At 41.4% G+C, this 18489-nt stretch overlaps 1 protein-coding gene across 1 annotated transcript in view; it reads left to right on the top strand.

Moving 5' to 3' along the window:
- prox1a (prospero homeobox 1a) overlaps positions 1-18489 on the top strand; it is a 41372-nt gene that overhangs the window by 8164 nt on the left and 14719 nt on the right. Inside the window, exons 2-4 of the mRNA XM_084393991.1 lie at positions 2771-4568; positions 8209-8314; positions 13891-14085. Coding sequence (XP_084250117.1) covers positions 2839-4568; positions 8209-8314; positions 13891-14085 — 2031 coding nt within the window. The 5' untranslated portion in view covers positions 2771-2838. The remainder of the gene's footprint in view (positions 1-2770; positions 4569-8208; positions 8315-13890; positions 14086-18489) is intronic.

The following is an 18489-nucleotide window of genomic DNA, read 5'->3' as shown; positions in this document are numbered from 1 at the left end:
TCAGCCGCGTCTTAAAGTGAATCTTGTTGGTTCGAGCGCGCGCTCTCAGCCTCCTCCTGGCCGCGTGCGCTGAGACATACAGTTTTCATGCAGAGAGAGGAGCGGCGCACAAGAGCTCTTTCTCTATCTCACTCTCTTCGCTCTCGCTTGTCCCGAAAAATTACAATATTCATCACGGGGCGAACAACCCTCTGTATTCTCTGTTACACTATCGCGAAGAAGCTCAATTCGCTCTCATCTTCAGAGTAAGTAACCTTGTCATTTGCGCTCGCGCTGAGTTTTGTTCTACTACTGGTGACTTTTCATGTGATGCGCTGTATCGCTTTATCCCTCACGCTCTTCGGTTGCTATTTTTTTTTTTTTTTTTACTTTATCATAAATTTGCATCATTTTGGAGGGGTTGCATCCTTATGTTTTCCGTAAAGTAAGTATAAATACGCTCTTGTAATATCGCTTGTAGACTTTGGAGAGGCGACGCGAAACATTTGCCTTCAGCCTGAACTTGCCGTTTCTTCTCCGTAATAGGACAGTCTATCTTTTCTGAGGTTTATGTAGTTTTAACATTTTGTGTATCTTTATTATTTCCATTTGCTTTTTGTCAGTCGTCTGTTGTTTTTATGCCAGTAACAAATTTCCTTGTGATTTACATAGATGCGCTCGCCGAATTTACGTTATCTCGTAAATGAAAGGTTTCAGATAGAAAAAGGGGTTTGCAGCCAGCGGTTTCATGTGAGAATCTTTTAAGTTTCACAAAAAAACGATTATTCTCTAGTTGTTTAGAAAGCCTCGTTATACTGCTTTAAAGAGCCGAGAGACAACAATAGTGAACTGAAGAACCTATAGCCTAATGTAGCCTAATATCAATAACTTTTTTTTTTTTTTTTTTTTTTTTTATCTCCAAATAGCCAAACTGACAACTTAAAAAAAAAGGTTCTTGATAAGAAGGTGGCTTTTTTCTGAAACTAAGGTGTTACAAAGAACCTTTGACTAACCTTTATTTTTACAAGCGTAAGCTTTACTGAGCCTCTGACTTTTACTGCCACTCCGGCTTGACGCGTTACTTCATCATCATCATCGTTTTCTGACGTGAAAGCCAGATACATCAAAGCTTTGCTTCAGTTTACGGGTACAATCAAAATCAAATGTTTAGGAGTGAACTGCCGACGTATATAGAGCCGTAAAGTCTGTTTTAAGTGTTTAGTGTCAAAATGAACTATTTAATATGAGGAGCAGTACATTACTCTGTTCCTCTAAGGCAGGATTTTCAATCAGGGCTCTGTGGAGAAAAAATATAGCCTATATGTTTCTGCTAAAAAGTTATTTTACAGTGTTACTTATCAAGTCTGGCCTTTTTAGGGGTCTCTGGGTTTGCTGAGAGAACGAGTCTTTGGGTCTTTGGGTCTTTAATGGTTCAAAACTGCGATTTCCAAAAACTTACACAAATGTCTTGGTTAACACATCAACTGCGTTTTCCGAATCGTGTGTTCACATAAATATGTAATTGAATTAGTTATATTTTCTTTCTATCACAGCTTTGTTGGTTTTAACTTGAACAGCTTTAAATATTTGGAGAGCTGCGCATAGGACGCGATGGCCGTATGAGGTGAAAGACATCTAAACCGAACAGATTTTGTTGCCTTGTTGTCTTGACTTGTCAGATGTCTATATTTAGTGACAGCAAATGCAGTGTATATCCGCTCTATTTCGTATCTTAAATGTAAACTTCTGATAATGTTAATCGGTGCGTCTTGAAGAACAATGAATTAAAGTTATACATGTTGGTATATGTCACACAATATTAGATATTTATTCTAAATCTTTGCAAACGACTAGTTGTCAAATGGCCGTGCTGTTCAATATGAAGACAATATCCAATTATATTATTAGAGTTATTATTTTCTTGATAACATTTTTAGAGGAAGTAGTCGCTTTATTAATTATCTGTTAAGCAAACTGTGCACTTTAGTCATGCTCAGTGCGAGATTAAATAGTCTATTTACAGTGCGTTAATGAGCAATGCAACATATTTGCTTTTTTATTATGTACGGAGAACTCCAACTTTTTATCATCTGATTTGAGCGACATGAATAATGTTGGGCGATCTTAAATCACCGTCAACAAACTTGTAAAACGTGCAAGCCTTTATTACACTGCATTATCCACAAAAAGGGTTTGCTTTAAATTAATTTGATCAACAACAAACCAATTGTTTTGGAAACCCAGAATTAAATTTAATGTGGTGTATTATACTTGTTGTATTAGGATTTTTTTTCTTTCAATTAGATGGGGGATATAAGTGCCTGCTAATCTCCAAAAGATAATATTAAGGGCTAAGTGTCTTTGCAAATATCAGCTGTAACTGTTTTACTGACAAAAAACAAGGGTACTTCAAAACTTACCAAAGTGAACAAAGCCTGTAAGTTGGCTATGTATGTGCACACAATAGTGGCAGGGCATGTCTGGCTAAACACAGCAGTATGATTTTTACTTGTTCTTTGCAGATTTACACAAATTTAACTATAAATGTATTTATTTTTTGAGATATTATTAAAACAATTTTCAATTGACAACTTTGTAACTGATCCTAATTATATATTATTTGCTGTTAATCTCTTTTGTCCATTTTTATTGAATATATTGTACCAACTTTTATTGCATTGTGTGTTGTTCTTTAAGACATTAGACTATTTCAAATTGCATTTAGGATTGAGTTCAAGAAACTTAGAGACATATAAAGAAAATTATTCATCAGTCCTTTCTTTTTGGCTAGGTTCCCAGGGTTCTCGAGCTGTGCCCAGCTGACAGGCTTTCAAAAATGGCACAATAACTGTTCCAGTGATGCCTGACCATGACAGCACATCCCTCTTAAGCAGACAAACCAAGAGACGAAGAGTTGACATAGGAGTGAAGAGGACTGTTGGGCAAACATCTGTGGTTTTTACCCGCACAAAAGCAACCTTTTTTAGTGCCATGAATCCCCACGGTTCCGAGCAAGATGTTGAGTGTTCAGTGGTGCAGCACGCAGACGGCGAGAAGTCCAACGTGCTTCGCAAGCTGTTGAAGAGGGCGAACTCTTACGAAGACGCTATGATGCCCTTTCCGGGGGCAACTATCATCTCCCAGCTTCTGAAAAACAATTTGACCAAAAATGGAGGCAGTGAGCCTAATTTCCAGGGAAGTGGCCTCTCGAGCACCGGTTCAGAGATCCAGCAGGAGGATGCTTGCAGCAACTCCTCGCGGGGCAGCCCTCAGGAGTGCCTTTCACCATTCAACAGGCCCTCGATGACCCAATTTGAAATGGAGAGGCTTACAGATGAGCATCTTAGGGCCAAACGAGCCCGGGTGGAAAACATCATCCGTGGGATGAGCCATTCTCCAAGCGTCACGCTCCGTGCAGGTGATAACGAGCGTGAGGGGGCAGCCCAGCCCTCGAGTCCTCGTGAGAACTACCGGGAAAACAAGCGCAAGCAGAAACTGCCACAGCAGCAGCAGCAGAGTTTCCAGCAACTCGTCTCTGCCCGCAAAGAGCAGAAACACGAGGAGCGCCGGCAACTGAAACTACAGCTAGAGGACATGCAGAAGCAGCTCCGGCAACTGCAAGAGAAGTTCTACCAGATTTATGACAGCACTGACTCTGAAAATGATGAAGATGGAAACATCTCTGAAGACAGCATGCGTTCTGATGGAATGGACAATCGTGCCCACGACTCAGTCCCAGATCGCTCCGACAACGAGATGTCTGACCTGGATCCAGGGCACTTCTTGGATCGAGCACGCGCACTTATTCGGGAGCAGAACATGATGGCGGAGGGGGACAAACCCAAGCGTGATGGGTCACGAGGAAAGAGCCAGGGACCAACCTCCATGCATGCAGAGGGCAAACAGCTAGCAGAGACACTAAAACAAGAGCTCAATACAGCAATGTCCCAGGTTGTGGACACCGTGGTGAAGGTCTTTGCCAAGCCTCCACGCCCAGTTCCTCAGGTTTTCCCACCCCTGCAGATGCCCCCTGATCGTTTCGCAGTCAATGGAGAAAACCCAAACTTCCATACTGCCAACCAGCGCTTGCAATGTTTCGGTGATGTCATCATTCCTAATCCCCTGGACACTTTTGCTAGTATGCAGGTGCACAACTCGAATGACCAAACGGAGGCCCTGCCTTTGGTAGTGAGAAAGAACTCTTCAGATCAGACTGGGTCTCTTCCCACACCTGGGGGTCACCACCACCATTCCCTGCACCCCTCACCCTTATCTTCCGCAATGGGCTTTAGTCCTCCCTCTTTCCGCCATCCTTTCCCCCTTCCTCTAATGGGCTACCCTTTCCAGAGCCCCTTAGGTGGCCCAACAGGGCATTACCCAGGAAAGGATAGGTCTTCTCCCGAGTCTCTGGATTTGTCCAGAGAGACCACCAGCCTACGGACCAAGATGTCGTCCAACCACCTCAGCCACCATCGTTCCATGTCACCAACACACCCAGGGAATGAAGGCTTGTCCTTGTCCCTCATCAAGTCAGAGTGCGGAGACCTTCAGGACATGTCTGACATCTCCCCATATTCAGGAAGTACAATATCCTTTCAAAAAAGAGAAAAGCATGTTTTAATTGTTGTATTTTTATTTGTTTAGATCAAAAATATTTGACAGTTCTGGTGAGAGTGCGGCTTAAATAACATATGAATGACAGACAGATCTTAAAAGACATAAACTTAATTTCAATGAATCTCCATTAATCGGCACATTCAAGACCAGTGTTCCTCTAGTAGTCTGAAGATTAAAAAGACCTCAGTGGATGGAGGCTTTTAAGTGTGCGCTATATGGAGAAGTGCTGAAAGGCCCCGCCGTGGCTAAGATACCTCCCATCTTCTCTGTTCTCACACTATCACAGGGAGACTCACAATAAAACCCCCTCTTTCATCACAGCGCATGCAAGACTTTGTACATAAATGCTCAAAGCAAATCATATTTCAAAGCCAGGAAGTAAAAGGACAAGTGGGATCCTTTGCTTAGAGGCCCTAGAAAGTTGTGTTAGAAGGATGGTAAAAGATCTCTGTCAGTGGAGGAGCACTTCATTTAGGAGGGTTTGTGCTCATTTAGTGTCAAGGGAAAGCAACAAGAGTAATAACGTCCCTACTGTTGAGCTTTGTCATTTTAAATATTAATTCTCCCTCATAGTTGCTTTTATTTCATATAATATGTGATCTCATGAAACAACAAAGCCTATTTCTTATGAACACCACCAGCTTGCTTTAGGTAAAGGCACACTGATAGCTGTTGCCTGGCAGTAGGTCTTTTCTTTTTTATCCTGTCTCACTGGTGTGAACAGGTGTTAGCAGGTAGCTGCTTTTCTTTCACCCCTTTCCCTCTTTTTAACCTACTAGGTCTTAGATAAGCTTTAAATTAACAAAACCAAATGTTTCATACAATTTGATATAAAGTTTTTTTTTTTGTTTTTTTTTATCAAACAGTAACTTTTGAAATTTCAAATGAAATTATTGAATTTATTAATTCAATTATATATATTTTTTAATTAATTGGCAAAATAATTCACCCTAACGATGCAAAGAGAAACGGCATCCCATGCAGGGATGCACTCTTCACCTCAGAGGGAGTCTATTATTTCTGTAAGTATACTTGCACACCTGCACAGTTGGGACCTGAACAACAACATCTCAATATTTGCAAAATAGGGTGTTTAATCAAATATGAATTTCTATTCAAATTTGAGAAGAAACAAGCAGCCAATTATCTTCAGCCATGGGCAGCATGATCTTCCTTGTCACGTGCTCTCTTTGCATCTCAAGAAAAATAGCCTTGTTCAGTTTCCCCCATCATTTGCATATAGAGAGACCGAACAGCTCTGGCACAGGGCTGTTGTAAGAATGGGGTGGGGGTGGGTGGCAGGTGAAGCCAGTTTGCATGTCTAATATAGTAGACGAGGACAGAGGTTCATGGTTGCGTTAGCTCCATGCTCAAGTGCTGAGGCAGCTATTGCTCACAGAATCAGGTTTCATCAATTAAAGCGAAGCAAAGAAAACGTGCACTATGAAGACATCGCTCAGATCACTTTTCAAACTCGGTTGCCAAAGTGGTTTAATAAAAGACCTTCTCGATTTCAAAATCACTCTGCTGGTGGAATGACAAAATTTGAGTCCTTTCTGATTTATACATTTATATGTCAAAAGATTGTTGCAAAGCACTTCATCAAAGTAATATTTTTTTTTCAGCTGACAATCTGAAAACGCTTCCTATTCTTTTTTTCTAAGCAAGAGCTAAAGTCTCAGCTGTAGTACATTTGTTGCTCTAATCTTTCATATTGCTGAACAGATGTCTAGCATTAATTTATGGATTTAGCATCCCTATGTTCTTTTTCCTTCCTTTCTCTCCTTACACCTGGCTGTTGGATCACATTTCACTAGTTATTATCTCCTTTACATGCAACATGCTTAATACAAAACCAGACCTAAAAAAGCCTGATGATGCAGTGCATCTATGGTGGCGTTGTTTATGTAGTATCTCATTTGGCTATAAACCACAGCTGCCCCATTTTTCTCCTCCCCTGAAATACTTCATATTCATGTTTGCATTATGTCCTTCATTCATGTTGACTATGGCCCGGCTTGTCTTACACTGAGTGGGCCAGTGTTTACTCGATCTATTTTGTCATTTCGCATATTTACGTATCCTAGAAACGGCTGTATTTTTCTTGGAAGCCAGGTCTACTTGTAGGAAATGTGCGTTCGATGAGTCAAGCCCCGTCGAGTCATCCTCGACACATTGTTCCCAAGATCTGCGACTGTTTGTTTTATTTAAAAGTGGATGTCTTGAATGTTAATGGCACTGAGTATTGATATACCTGGGATTTATGAATGTTGTTAACAGAGCAGAGACAGAGCAGTAAGAACTGATATGATGGTCGCTCTGTAAATACTGCAAAGAGATTGAACAGTGGCAGACGATTCAGTTCTCAACTGCGAACACTTCCTCACCGCTTTTTATCTGCGATGCCCATTAGATTAAAGAGCATCTCAATGTGATTAAACTCTTGAAAAAAATCTATGAAGGTGTTTACCAGCCCTCTAATTCCAAACTCCAACACGGCCTATTATTCGCTCCATTTCATGAAGATGCACTTTTGAGAAGCGGCCTCGCTGCCTGGGCTTTGCCCTTCTCTTAGTTTTTAAATGAGCCTTTAGGTCCTTGAAAAATCTGACTTGTTGTGAAAAAGACAGCTTAACTCTCTCTCTCCCTCCCTCGCTGTCATTCACTGCTGTTATTTGCTGTATGCATTATGACAGATGGTAGGAAAGAGAGTAATGCTCTTTTGGTCTTCCCTATCAGCCTAATGGAGGTCACCTAGGGTTCTCCTCCTCTCTTGGCAGAAGGAACACGCCAATCTACATACACACTATTATTAGAGAGGCTCAACATTGCAAATAGCAGACAGTCCTTTTTTTTTAGGTTCTTACATAGATGCATTTACTGTTGCTTTTGTAAGTTGCAACATTTATTGTCGCGACTGTTCCAGCGCTTAGTGTTTTACATAACAGACACAGTGAGGTACTGTATTCAGTGCGAGCTGCCATGACGGTGCCATGCTTTATAGTGAAGGGGGGTAGAGTGGTGAGCCTCTTAATTGACCTTGTGGGGGCCCATTGATTTAGCCCCACATGCATCTTCATTTTTGATAAATTATAAAGCCGTTAATTTGCAGAGGAAATGGCTGGGCCAGTCTGGAGCGCAGATGTGGCTAAAGCCGGCCTAACTGGCAGAGCGGGGGCCGTGCCAGGAGGCTCAGGGTGGAGGGTTGGGGGTTGGGGCTAATTGTAATGGGTAGATGGCTCTGGTTAGCCACGGTCTCTCCTGGGACCCCCCTCAGCTGCCCTCTGTTTACCAATCTAGAGGGCAGTGCCACCTCCAGATAAATAGCGTTTTTATTGGGATAAGCAGACGTTTATTGACTTGCGATGCTACATTGACTGGAACTCTGTAGGTGTTAATATGCAGTCGTCAGAAAACTGAAATAATTAAGGATGGTTTGCTACAGTGTAATTATTAGTCTTGTGGTAAATATAGGGGGAATTTGACATTATATTTATCTATTGTTTTAATATATTTAATATTATGCTCATCATAAATGGGATTTATTGTCTTTGTTTGATGAATAAAATAATTGCACTTTCAAATATTTTCCCTAACCTTCAAATTTCAAATCCAAGAGGGGCTTTCTCCGAACCATCTGAAGAAGGCCAAGCTGATGTTCTTCTACACACGCTACCCCAGCTCCAACATGCTGAAGATGTTCTTCTCAGACGTGAAGGTGAGCTCGCCGTTGACCGTTAACTATGTCGTGTGAAGTAGCACTGTCCCATTAGTCCAGATGGGTCCCAAACAGACGGCCAGCTCCCCCACCCCTCCACCCCCCAATTAAAATAACTGGCCTTAATCTCCTAGAAGAGAACAACACGGCATAGCACAAGTCCCACTTTCCCTTTTACTCACTTACGCTTTCATTTAAAACACCGATCATGAGAGTACTTTTTATTTTTTTATTCTTTTATTCTGTCGTGTCACTGCTGGTTAGCGAGCACAAACAACTATTCTCTGTCTCTGTTAACTTGTCGGACGATAATTTCCTAGAGTTCCCATTCCCAACTGATCTGTGGAAGTGGGAGGCAGAGGGTGATAAGAGCTGAGAAAATTAGAGGTTCGGCAGAAATGAACAAGCGAAAGCGGGAGGGGATGGAGAGGAGGAGGGAGACAACAAACAAAATGGAGCACAACAACACAAACAAAACAATGGCACCAATTGTCTTTTATTTACAACTTAATTTGTTGTTGATGCGTCATACAGGGAGCATACGGAGGAGAAATAATGTGACAGATTCAGGCCACATTATTTAAATGAGGAGAGCAGGGTCCTCTCACTCCCAGCTGCCCCTGTGCCGGGTCCAGGGTGACCACCTCATCCTCACACACATGCTTCTGTTGCATCCATCTAAATCTGCCAGCAGCTTAATACTCATGAGTACGTACTGCCATTCATCGCTCGCTGTTAGCGCTTATGCTCCAGTAGGAAATCATATAATTTAATGTCTCAAAAATACTTTCAATGTAATATTCAGAGAAAGCGGATTTATTTTTTAAATAACAGTTTTTTTTTCTTAGTTTATTCAAGTCAATTCTGATTTCAGTGAAAACCTCAAAACTTCTCCTAATTCATTTATTTTGTACCTTCATTTTGAAAGTTTATCAAAACCTTAAATTAAAGACGGCCCAATTACAATTCCCCCTTCAGACAAGGCTGTGAAATTCTGTACACATTAAATTAACATTTTCCAAAACAAGGTCAGTGTCCTGGGAGAGATGGTTTTCAGGGCTGCTTAAGCTGAAGGGAACAATGGGTGGCATGTGTTTGTTGGATCAACTAGTATGTATGTAAGGGAATTAAGCATAAATTACTGACTAATTACGGCTGTATAAGCCTACGAAAGTTACATGAATTAGTGATTAAAGACGTTTAGGCACCATAATGATGGGATCTAAATAGGAAATAATGACTGTGGGAAATAGGTTGATTTGACAACTGTTTTACCTAAATTGTCTGTAATCGGATAATAAAAAAAACCAAAAAACATTCTGCCTTTGTACTAGAGCAACTATTTAATCACTTAGTTGAACAAAAATGTAGAATTAACTCTCTCTTTTTGGAAAATATATTTTTTTACAAATTAATGGCTAAAATGGTAATAAAATGCAATCAAAATGTTTAAGACGAATCAATAAAAAAAACTAATTTTTATTATGAAAGCAATTATATATGTACAGTCAAGGCTGTAAAGTTCAATTGTAAATGTATTATGGCAAAGATAATTTGAATGATATCATACTTTTACCATGATGGTGGTGATGATGATGATAGATTGTAGCTCAGTCAGGAAGAGGAAGCTGCTTTTTTACAGGCACCACTTGTGACTTCACGGAGCGAGCCAGTAGTCATAAAGAGATTAATACAGCCTTCCTTCACAGGAAAGCAACAGGAAACTGTGACAATCCAATGTTTGGAGTTCTTATGTAATGGATAATACCTTTGTACCTCCTCAGTATCTCTTTTTCGCAGTTGTTCCTTGAACTGTGATCATATTTGTCACCCAAAGTATTATAGAACACAGGGTCATTATCCTAAAGTGATGTACTGCCAAACTACCTTGTTCATCCTTTACATCTCTCTCGCCCCCTGTATTTCTTCACATTTTAATCCACATAAATCTCATATGGCATATTCACATCACTTTGCGCATGGAGAGGTGGTCCACTGGCTTGGTTACCGTAGACTTTGAGGGCTAAATAAGAAGGGGTCAAAGGTTAAGAGGAGTATTAGCAGGACGATGGTGTGACACTGATTATGAGCAGTCAAAGCAAGTATGAGCGGGGGTTATGTCACCCTGTAAGGGTTGAGGCATATACGTTTCAGCAGGACAGCTCCAGTAAGGTCAACCATAGGTCAGGGAAATTATTTTAGCTGCTCAGGCTTTGTCACCCGGCTGCCTGACTGCCTTTAAACATACAGCATACCATGTACCATTAACAGCTGAATATCAAGTAACCTACTGGGGCACTTAGCTTACTTCCCTCTATAGAGCTCGACTTTTCCCAGATTCACAATCTAAGTGCATGCTGTGTGTGTGTGGTGGGGGGGGGGGGGGGGGGGGGGTCTTAAAATGCACAGACCCCCGTATAAGTAGCGTCCCCACCAAGCATGTGTGAAAGCCTGTATTGTCCATGTTTAACAGAGGAAACGTGCGGAGTGACAGGTCAAGTCTTCCCCCGGTGTCTTGGAAAGAGCGGATCTCTGTCACCAGAGGAATAATCTTTCACAGTCCCGTGAGCAAGAGTGTGTGAAATGTTCTCGCTCCCGTACGTACACCCTTGTTCTCTGAGTCAACTGCTGCCCGGACACATTACAGGCGTCAGACTGATTTGTTTTATGAATCTTTTGAGCGTGCTCATTGGATATATAAGGTTTTTTTTTTTTTTTTTGTGGGGGTAGAGAATAACAGGATGAGGTGTCCCATGGGAAGCATTGCATTTTGTGTTCTTAGAACAGCACTGGAAATGATGTTCAGAATAATAGGTTTTATGAAACTAGTGTGTTTGTGTGTGTGTGTGCGGATTTTGCACACATACGCAGAAGCCTCTTGCTGATTTAATAGTGGACTGCGATTGCAACTAAATATTGTCTAGTAAAGTTACTTTTAACCTTTATTTAAGATAATTTATTAAATAATTATTTTAAATAAATATTTATATTTGATATTTGAATTAATAAAAAAAGATATATATTAAAATTCAACATAATAAAAACATCAAAACAATGTATTTGTCTATAGCAACAGCATCAACAATAATTCATTAATTATAACTAATAAAATCCAAACAAAATGGGTACTGAAAATATATGTATATGTACACATGAAATTGAAACATGTCAACACTTCAAAAGACCTTTAAAAGAGCTGGACTTGCGTGAATACCAACACATCTCACTTTCTCTCCCGCAATCCCACTAAGAAAAATGATTGCGTTTGCAAGTGTTTTTTTCATGCCACGATGTATCATTTAATGTTTTGTTCAGTGCATGTGGTGGCTAAGAGCTGAGAGAGCTAGACTGGTTATTTTCGTTTGACAAGCAGATGACATGATCCTTAATTGCTGAGTTGTCACGTTCCAGCAACGTGGCTCCATTGTCCCCCGAATCTCTGGTATTTCTATTGGGCAACAATGCTTTTTAAATCTCCCTTTATACAGCGCTGCCAAACGATGTCATGCGGACTTACTTTTCTGCGCTCTCCATTATGTCATCCACTAGCCATTCTAGAAAAAAATTCCCCCCTCTCTCGCCTTTTATCCGTCTCTTCTGCAAGCCCCACTCATATGAGACAATGTCTTATGACAATAGAAGAGCCTAATCTCCATGTCAAAGCAATTTTCATTCCCCAGTGAGCAGTCTGCTATCATTTTGTAATGTTTTGTTTCTTATTCTAAAAGAATTAAGGGGGTGGTGGGGGGGCTGGAGTAAGTCGTCACGGGGGCCGGGGTTCTTATCTCAGTGTCTGGAAATTTGGACAGTGCATTTCGCTCCGCAGATAAAGTGGAAAAAAGAAGGCCCTCGAGTTCAGTAGATCCTAATAGGTTTAACGTCTATTGAAACGGGGGTAAGCGAGAGATCAGATAGCCTTGCTTCTTTGGTTGTTCTTTTTTTCGCCTCTTTTTTTCCTTTCAAACCCCTGTTCTCACTCGCTGTTAGGCTGAATGAAGGCAGAGGCGACACACAGGCCAAATGTATAATTCCTAGATAGGTTAAGTACATGTTTGAACTTCTGCAGACTGATGCCTCGGGATGACGACTTAATCATTTTCTGCTGAATTATGGGAGAAGAACCCTGGCGGTGGCGCAGTAATTATGCTCTCGGCTGGCCTTTTGGGGAAACCTATCAGCCTGTCGTGGCTTCTGACTCTTTCTCCGACTCGGATTCCCCGCTATGAATTCTCATTCACGTCATTATCTTAAATTTGCAAGCATGGAGACAAGTTTCTACACGGTAATTACATCTACCCTCGGAAAACACGGCCGCCCTCCCCCTCTTTGTTCCTTGTCCTTCCTCTTTTTTCTCCTCATGCTCGATCTCTCTCTCTCCTCAGCTGTCATCTAAACAGAGGCCTGCATGTTCTCATGGCCACAGATAGATAAGTGCTCGCTGTTGATTTTTGATTAATGCTCTTTGAGGGTATGGGAGGGGAGGCAAAGGCAATGAAGGCTTGATGAACACCCGTAATGACAAAAGGCAGGAGGCTGCGTGTCAGAGCAGCCAACAGAAAGCCCGTCAGATTTATAGCTTTTAACTTGGCTACATTCAACTCAGCTGTCCTGTACATTCACACTCTTGGCAGACACAGCTTTTACGCACACGCACACACACACACACACACAGAAAGTACCAAAGGCTGTCGCACAGGTCATTTGCTGAGGTCATGGGGCAAGTACACAGGGCAAACGGAGCACTGTGTATTTACTGATCGAGGATCAGGCACTCCAAATATAGCTTCCACAACAGTGTACGAGGGCCAGCTTGCTGAATAGTTACTGAGCTATTCAACTAGAGCAGAACTTTTGATTTCATTTTGATTTCTTAACTCAGTTTCACTTCACTCGGTTTTTAATGTGGGGAAAAGACCTGGGGCATGTCAGAATTAACTTTGCTACTTGATATGTAAATTTGCCGTCACTGCATTATGGGCTATTGACACAATTATAATTTCATCTACTCAACCCTGAACTGTTTGCATTTGCGCACAACAGCAAATATCCCAACCGACCGTGTAAGCCTTGTTGGAAAAAAAAAAAAACACCCCACTGACCAATCTTTCTCAGCTACGGGTTTGTTTGCTTACCCATCATCCTCAAGGACAATGTGAAGTAAACACGTTTGTAGAAACAAATGTCTTATCTGTTGTTCTGACATTTAAGGGTCTCACTGGCTAACCAGATTAGAGGTTAGTCACACCTGATTTTTTTTAGTTTTCAGAAAACACAGACTAAAGATTGAAATATTTGGAACCTTCTTGTGTAAGTTTTTCAGAAAAGAAAAAAATATATATTTTAGCATTAATAATAATTAATAATATTACTATTATAAATTTTTCTTGTGATAACATAAATATAAATAGCTTGTGTTTCAGGGTCACGAAAACACATATCAGCAATTACAAAAAAAAAAAACTTTACACTTTAAAAAAAGCACAAAGGCACTCTCTAAATATGAAAATGAATTTCTCTGTGCTTAACAAATCTTACAAAAAGTGTTTCTCTTTTTTTCCCCTCTCTCTCTCTCATAGTTCAACCGCTGCATCACATCACAGCTGATCAAGTGGTTCAGTAACTTCCGTGAGTTTTACTACATCCAGATGGAGAAATTTGCTCGGCAGTCCATCAACGACGGTGTGACAGGGGTAGAAGAGCTGAGCGTGAGCCGGGACTGCGAGCTTTTCCGCGCTCTCAACATGCACTACAACAAGGCCAACGACTTTGAGGTGAGCCTTCGTCCGTTCCGTTTGTTTCACACTACTAAGCAACTGCATTCACCTTATCAGGCCACACTGTATTACGAGGTGAGATTCAAGCAGTGATGCATAAGGTATTACTTTGAATCCTTTCCGTTAATGTTAGCGCAGTTCAGAGCTTTAAAATTAATACAGCTAAATGATCTCTTTATATGATTAGACAATGAATGGCAAGCTGTTCATCCCATAAGCCCCCCCCCCCCCCCTCCTCCTCCTCCTCGCCGTACTCCTGGGGTAAAGTGAACAAGAATTTTTCTCTTTTTTTTTGGCTGAAACACAGTCATGCATCTGTCTGTTTGATGAGGCAAACAGGGAGCGATGCTTCAGGCCCAAGTGTCCTTGTCAAATACAATTTGCAGAGCTCACATTTACCGCTCAGCTCACTATCAATATCTGCCCACTGGGACTCTGGTCATTCAAACACTATCCTTACAACATCATCATCATTTAGCTGACTATTAGCAAAAAATCTGCCCCTGTTCGCCTCCCCCCCCTTTCATTTAGATCAGGTCAAAGACAAGGTTTATTGTGATTGCAGGTACAGAGAACCTGGCACACCACACCTTTCGTGACCAGGAAGATATTTAGGGACATGATCCCTATTTTCATATATAAATGCAAGATTTGCATGGCTGTGGAAGAAAGTGCAGGGCACCATGAATAAGACTGTTGTTGGTAGAGAAGTCGAACCGAGGGAGAGATTGTTTTGCATATCAAGAGCCACAAAGGCTGCACAGGTGTACAAGCAGGACCGCCTGAAAGACTTTCCCAAATGCTCATTTTCCATGCAAGGAAAACTCGATCTTTGATGCAAATTTCAGCGCCCTAGTCTGTTCCTTTTTTTCTACCGGGCCGGCTCACGCCATGTCTTGTCTAGCATGCGGCGATATCCCACAGCAAGTCCGTGCCGCAGAGAGAGGTCACACAACCTTTGGCGGTGCAAAGGGACACTTCATGCTGAGGCTTTTTTTGTACTAAATTTTCTCTTCTCCACCTGTCAGACTGCGAGGCATGAAACTGGAACCCTCGCCGATTCAGCAAGTTGCTCTTTCTGCCAAATTTAGCATCATCAAAGTACCACCTTGCTAGCTCCTCCTGAATGAATATACCCTCTGTTGTGCTGATCGTTTGATGTTAATCTAGTCTGTCAATGTGCACCAGTAATGTGCTTCCTCCTCCTTTGAGACTTTCTTTTTTGTAGTTGGGCCCTGTCATTTCTCTCTCCCTCTCTTTCATTGCACTTCCTTTTCGCTGCCTTGTGTCTTTCATCCTCTTCGAATGTACTCACCCCTCACTTTCCCATTACAAACTTTTTAATGACATAATTGTCACATTCCTCATGGTGGATTGAGCAAAGGCCGTAATTAAAGGAGCTTCATTAATTGCCTTCAATGCACTTGTGTTGTTCTCACCAAGCTTGCTGTTTTCTTTCAAGTTGTTTATCCTTCATTCGGCTCCTCCTCCATCGTGCTGTCTCGATACACCATCATTTTTCTCCTAATTACTGCTCTGTTTGTCTTAGCTGGACAATGGCACAAATGAACACAATCAAGGACATTTGCATAGACACAGCTTATGATGTCCGGACCCTGAAAGGCTCCCCCCCAAAAAAGAGAGAATCCCCCTTTCTCGTCTTCTGTCCTAAACAGAGCTGCCAGCAATGTGGCAAGTGTTATCTCTTAGCTGAAGGGGTTTCTCTATGTACAAACCAGATATGATCATGCCTAACAGGCCTGCTTAACTGTTGTCTGGAAACATCATTTGTTTATTCTGCATAGGCTAATGGACACATTAGAATATTTTTTTTAAAGGAGTTGTTCACTTAAGCATGAAAATTTGGTCATTATTTGCTAGGTCCTTCCAAACTATGCTGTTATTTTCTATCCATGGAACTCAAAAGGAGGATTTCTTAAGGGTTTTCATGCAGCTCTTTTCCAACAACTAGAGCTCATTCATATAATATAAAGAAGGCACCATAAAAGAGGTCCATATGACGTGTGTGCTGTATTCAAAGTCTTTTGAAGTCATATGACAGCTCTGTGTGAGGAACAGACTGAATATAGGTTGTTATTTACAGAGAAATTGTAGCTATTAAACTATGAAATTTTGAAATGTTGAAATGCCATTTTTGAAAAAAAGAATGTCAGTGCATAATTTAATTCCTCGAATAAAGCTATTTAATGGCTTCTGAAGACTTTTTTTGTTGTCTATTTTGGAACTTGACTGGCTTTTTATGGAAAAGAGCTGCTTAAACATTTTTCTAAATTTCTTTATTTTTTCTAAACAAATCCTTTAAAGTCTAAAAAAAGTTACAGAGCATTTAATCGTTCAAAGAAAGCGAACACCTGTTAAATCTCGCAGCACAGTTACGCATTGTTAGCCAAAGTGGCGTTTCCAGGCCCTGTAATTGTGGCATCTGGTTCTCAGGAGCCGTCTTCACACTTACTGTATCACATCACAGGCACCATTGAAGAGTTCTAAGAGGGGTGGGGTCCACGGGCTCCACTGGGATAAGGAGACATTTTTATGACAGCTCTGGGAAGGTCTCATCTTTCGGCCACAAAATAGTTCAAGGCTCTTCTGTCAAACCCCCCTGAGTGTCCTCCCCCCCAACTTGCCCTAGACTCGCCTTGTCTTCAGTCCTTGTACCCTCCTCCCATGAACCGGCTGAGGAGAGCATAGAGAAGGCTTAGTCTCTTGCTCTCTTTCTTTGGTCCCTGTGATCTCTGAGCCTTTTTGAAAAATTGTTGGTGGTCATATACCCACAGCACACTCACACAGACCTCCTTTGACTTCAAGAGTTCTCGTCTTGGTATCTTTTGGCTATCAGGTGTCCGTGGCTATTATCATTCTGAGTGAATGAAACTTAGAGACTTTGTTTGTTTCCCACTCACATATTAGTTTTGTTTGTGTGGCGAAATTCCAAGGTTAAAAAGATACCGTTATAGTTGAGGGAATACTTAAAAGGTGAAGTGTGTAATTTCTGCGCCGCTAGCGTCAACAAACGGAACTGCAAAATTAATGACTTTAATTAACAAACTCTCCCCTCCTCTGCCATTGGTCAATCAAACAGATAGCCCCGCCCAAAATACACACCATTGGTTGAGCCAGTGTTGCTGTTGTAGGGCTGCGCAAACAAACAGAGCCAAAGTGTTTATACTTTTAAGGGAAATCAACATAATTATAAAGCTTACTTATTATTTCATATTAAGGTGGAATATTATATAAATACTTAAATAAGAATTAAAATGTCTATAAGACAAGCACATAATGTAAATGATGCAATTTAAGATGCTCTAACCAGCAACACTCCCCCTTGAAAAAGATCAATTATCCAACATCCAACACGTCCCCCTCTTCTCCAGGTTTCTCTTCCCTTTTGTTTCTTCTCTCGTCTCCTCTTGTCCATGTCTGGTGTGACCTACCCCAAAGGCCTTCATTATTAATTGTCCTTTGGAGACAGGGAAAAGTTCAAAGACTGTGCGGATGGTCCCTTTACTGCGACCGTCTATTGTCTAACATTCATCTCCCTTTACCCTTGTTCCAGGAGTGTATTATCTCCCCTGCCTCATGAGAAAAGAAGGTTATCAATAAGAGCGTAGAGAGCTGCCATCGTGACTGCCAGGAGGTCCTGGCCTCCCAAGTCCACACACAGCTCCCCCACAGAGGGCTAGTTTACTGTTGTTTATCTTTGAGCTGCTAGCTTGTGCCACGCTACACTAGCACATCTTAGGATCAGGCTCTGGTTTCACTTCTTCCTCTCTGACCTCACACTGACCTGCGGTGTGGTCTGCCAGCTCACCTCACGCTTCCATTATAACGCCACTCAAAGCTACAGACAGTGCTACGAGATAGTGTAGACGTTTAAAGGATACATTAGGGAGGATTCAGCTTAATCTTAGTTGTAACCCCTATACATCTCATTTTCTTCTTGGGAGAAAAACAAAAACGTGTAGCATTAAAAAAAGAATTCTCTACAGGCTGTACCCTCTGTGCTCTGACAAGGAGGCTAAAGACCGCAGTCTCTAGAGCGCCTCTTGAGATCAGGGGAGTGAGGTTTTACCTGCACAGCTCTTGACTAGCTGGCTTCCGTTAAACTTGCGCATATAATGTTATTTAATGTTCAAATTAAATAAAAAATGCTTCAATTATGAGTTCAACATTTATCTCTTAATATTCAGCACAGTGTCAATATCAAAACCGAATTTGTTGTTGTGAATTTTAACCCGCATCTATTATGCAGCAAAAGTATATACAATATCCGCTCAAATGAAACCAAAGACAAAGTCAGACTTGGTGCCCCATTGTATGGCAAGCGCACATGCAGCTGGGATGGCACCCCTCACAATAAGTGTTCTGTGGTGAACCCTTAGC

This window comes from Rutilus rutilus (assembly GCF_951802725.1).
Source record: "Rutilus rutilus genome assembly, chromosome: 21".
Classification (NCBI taxonomy): Eukaryota; Metazoa; Chordata; class Actinopteri; order Cypriniformes; family Leuciscidae; genus Rutilus; species Rutilus rutilus.
Note: the sequence above shows the minus strand (reverse complement) of the source record. Positions and strands in the feature narration are given on the sequence as shown.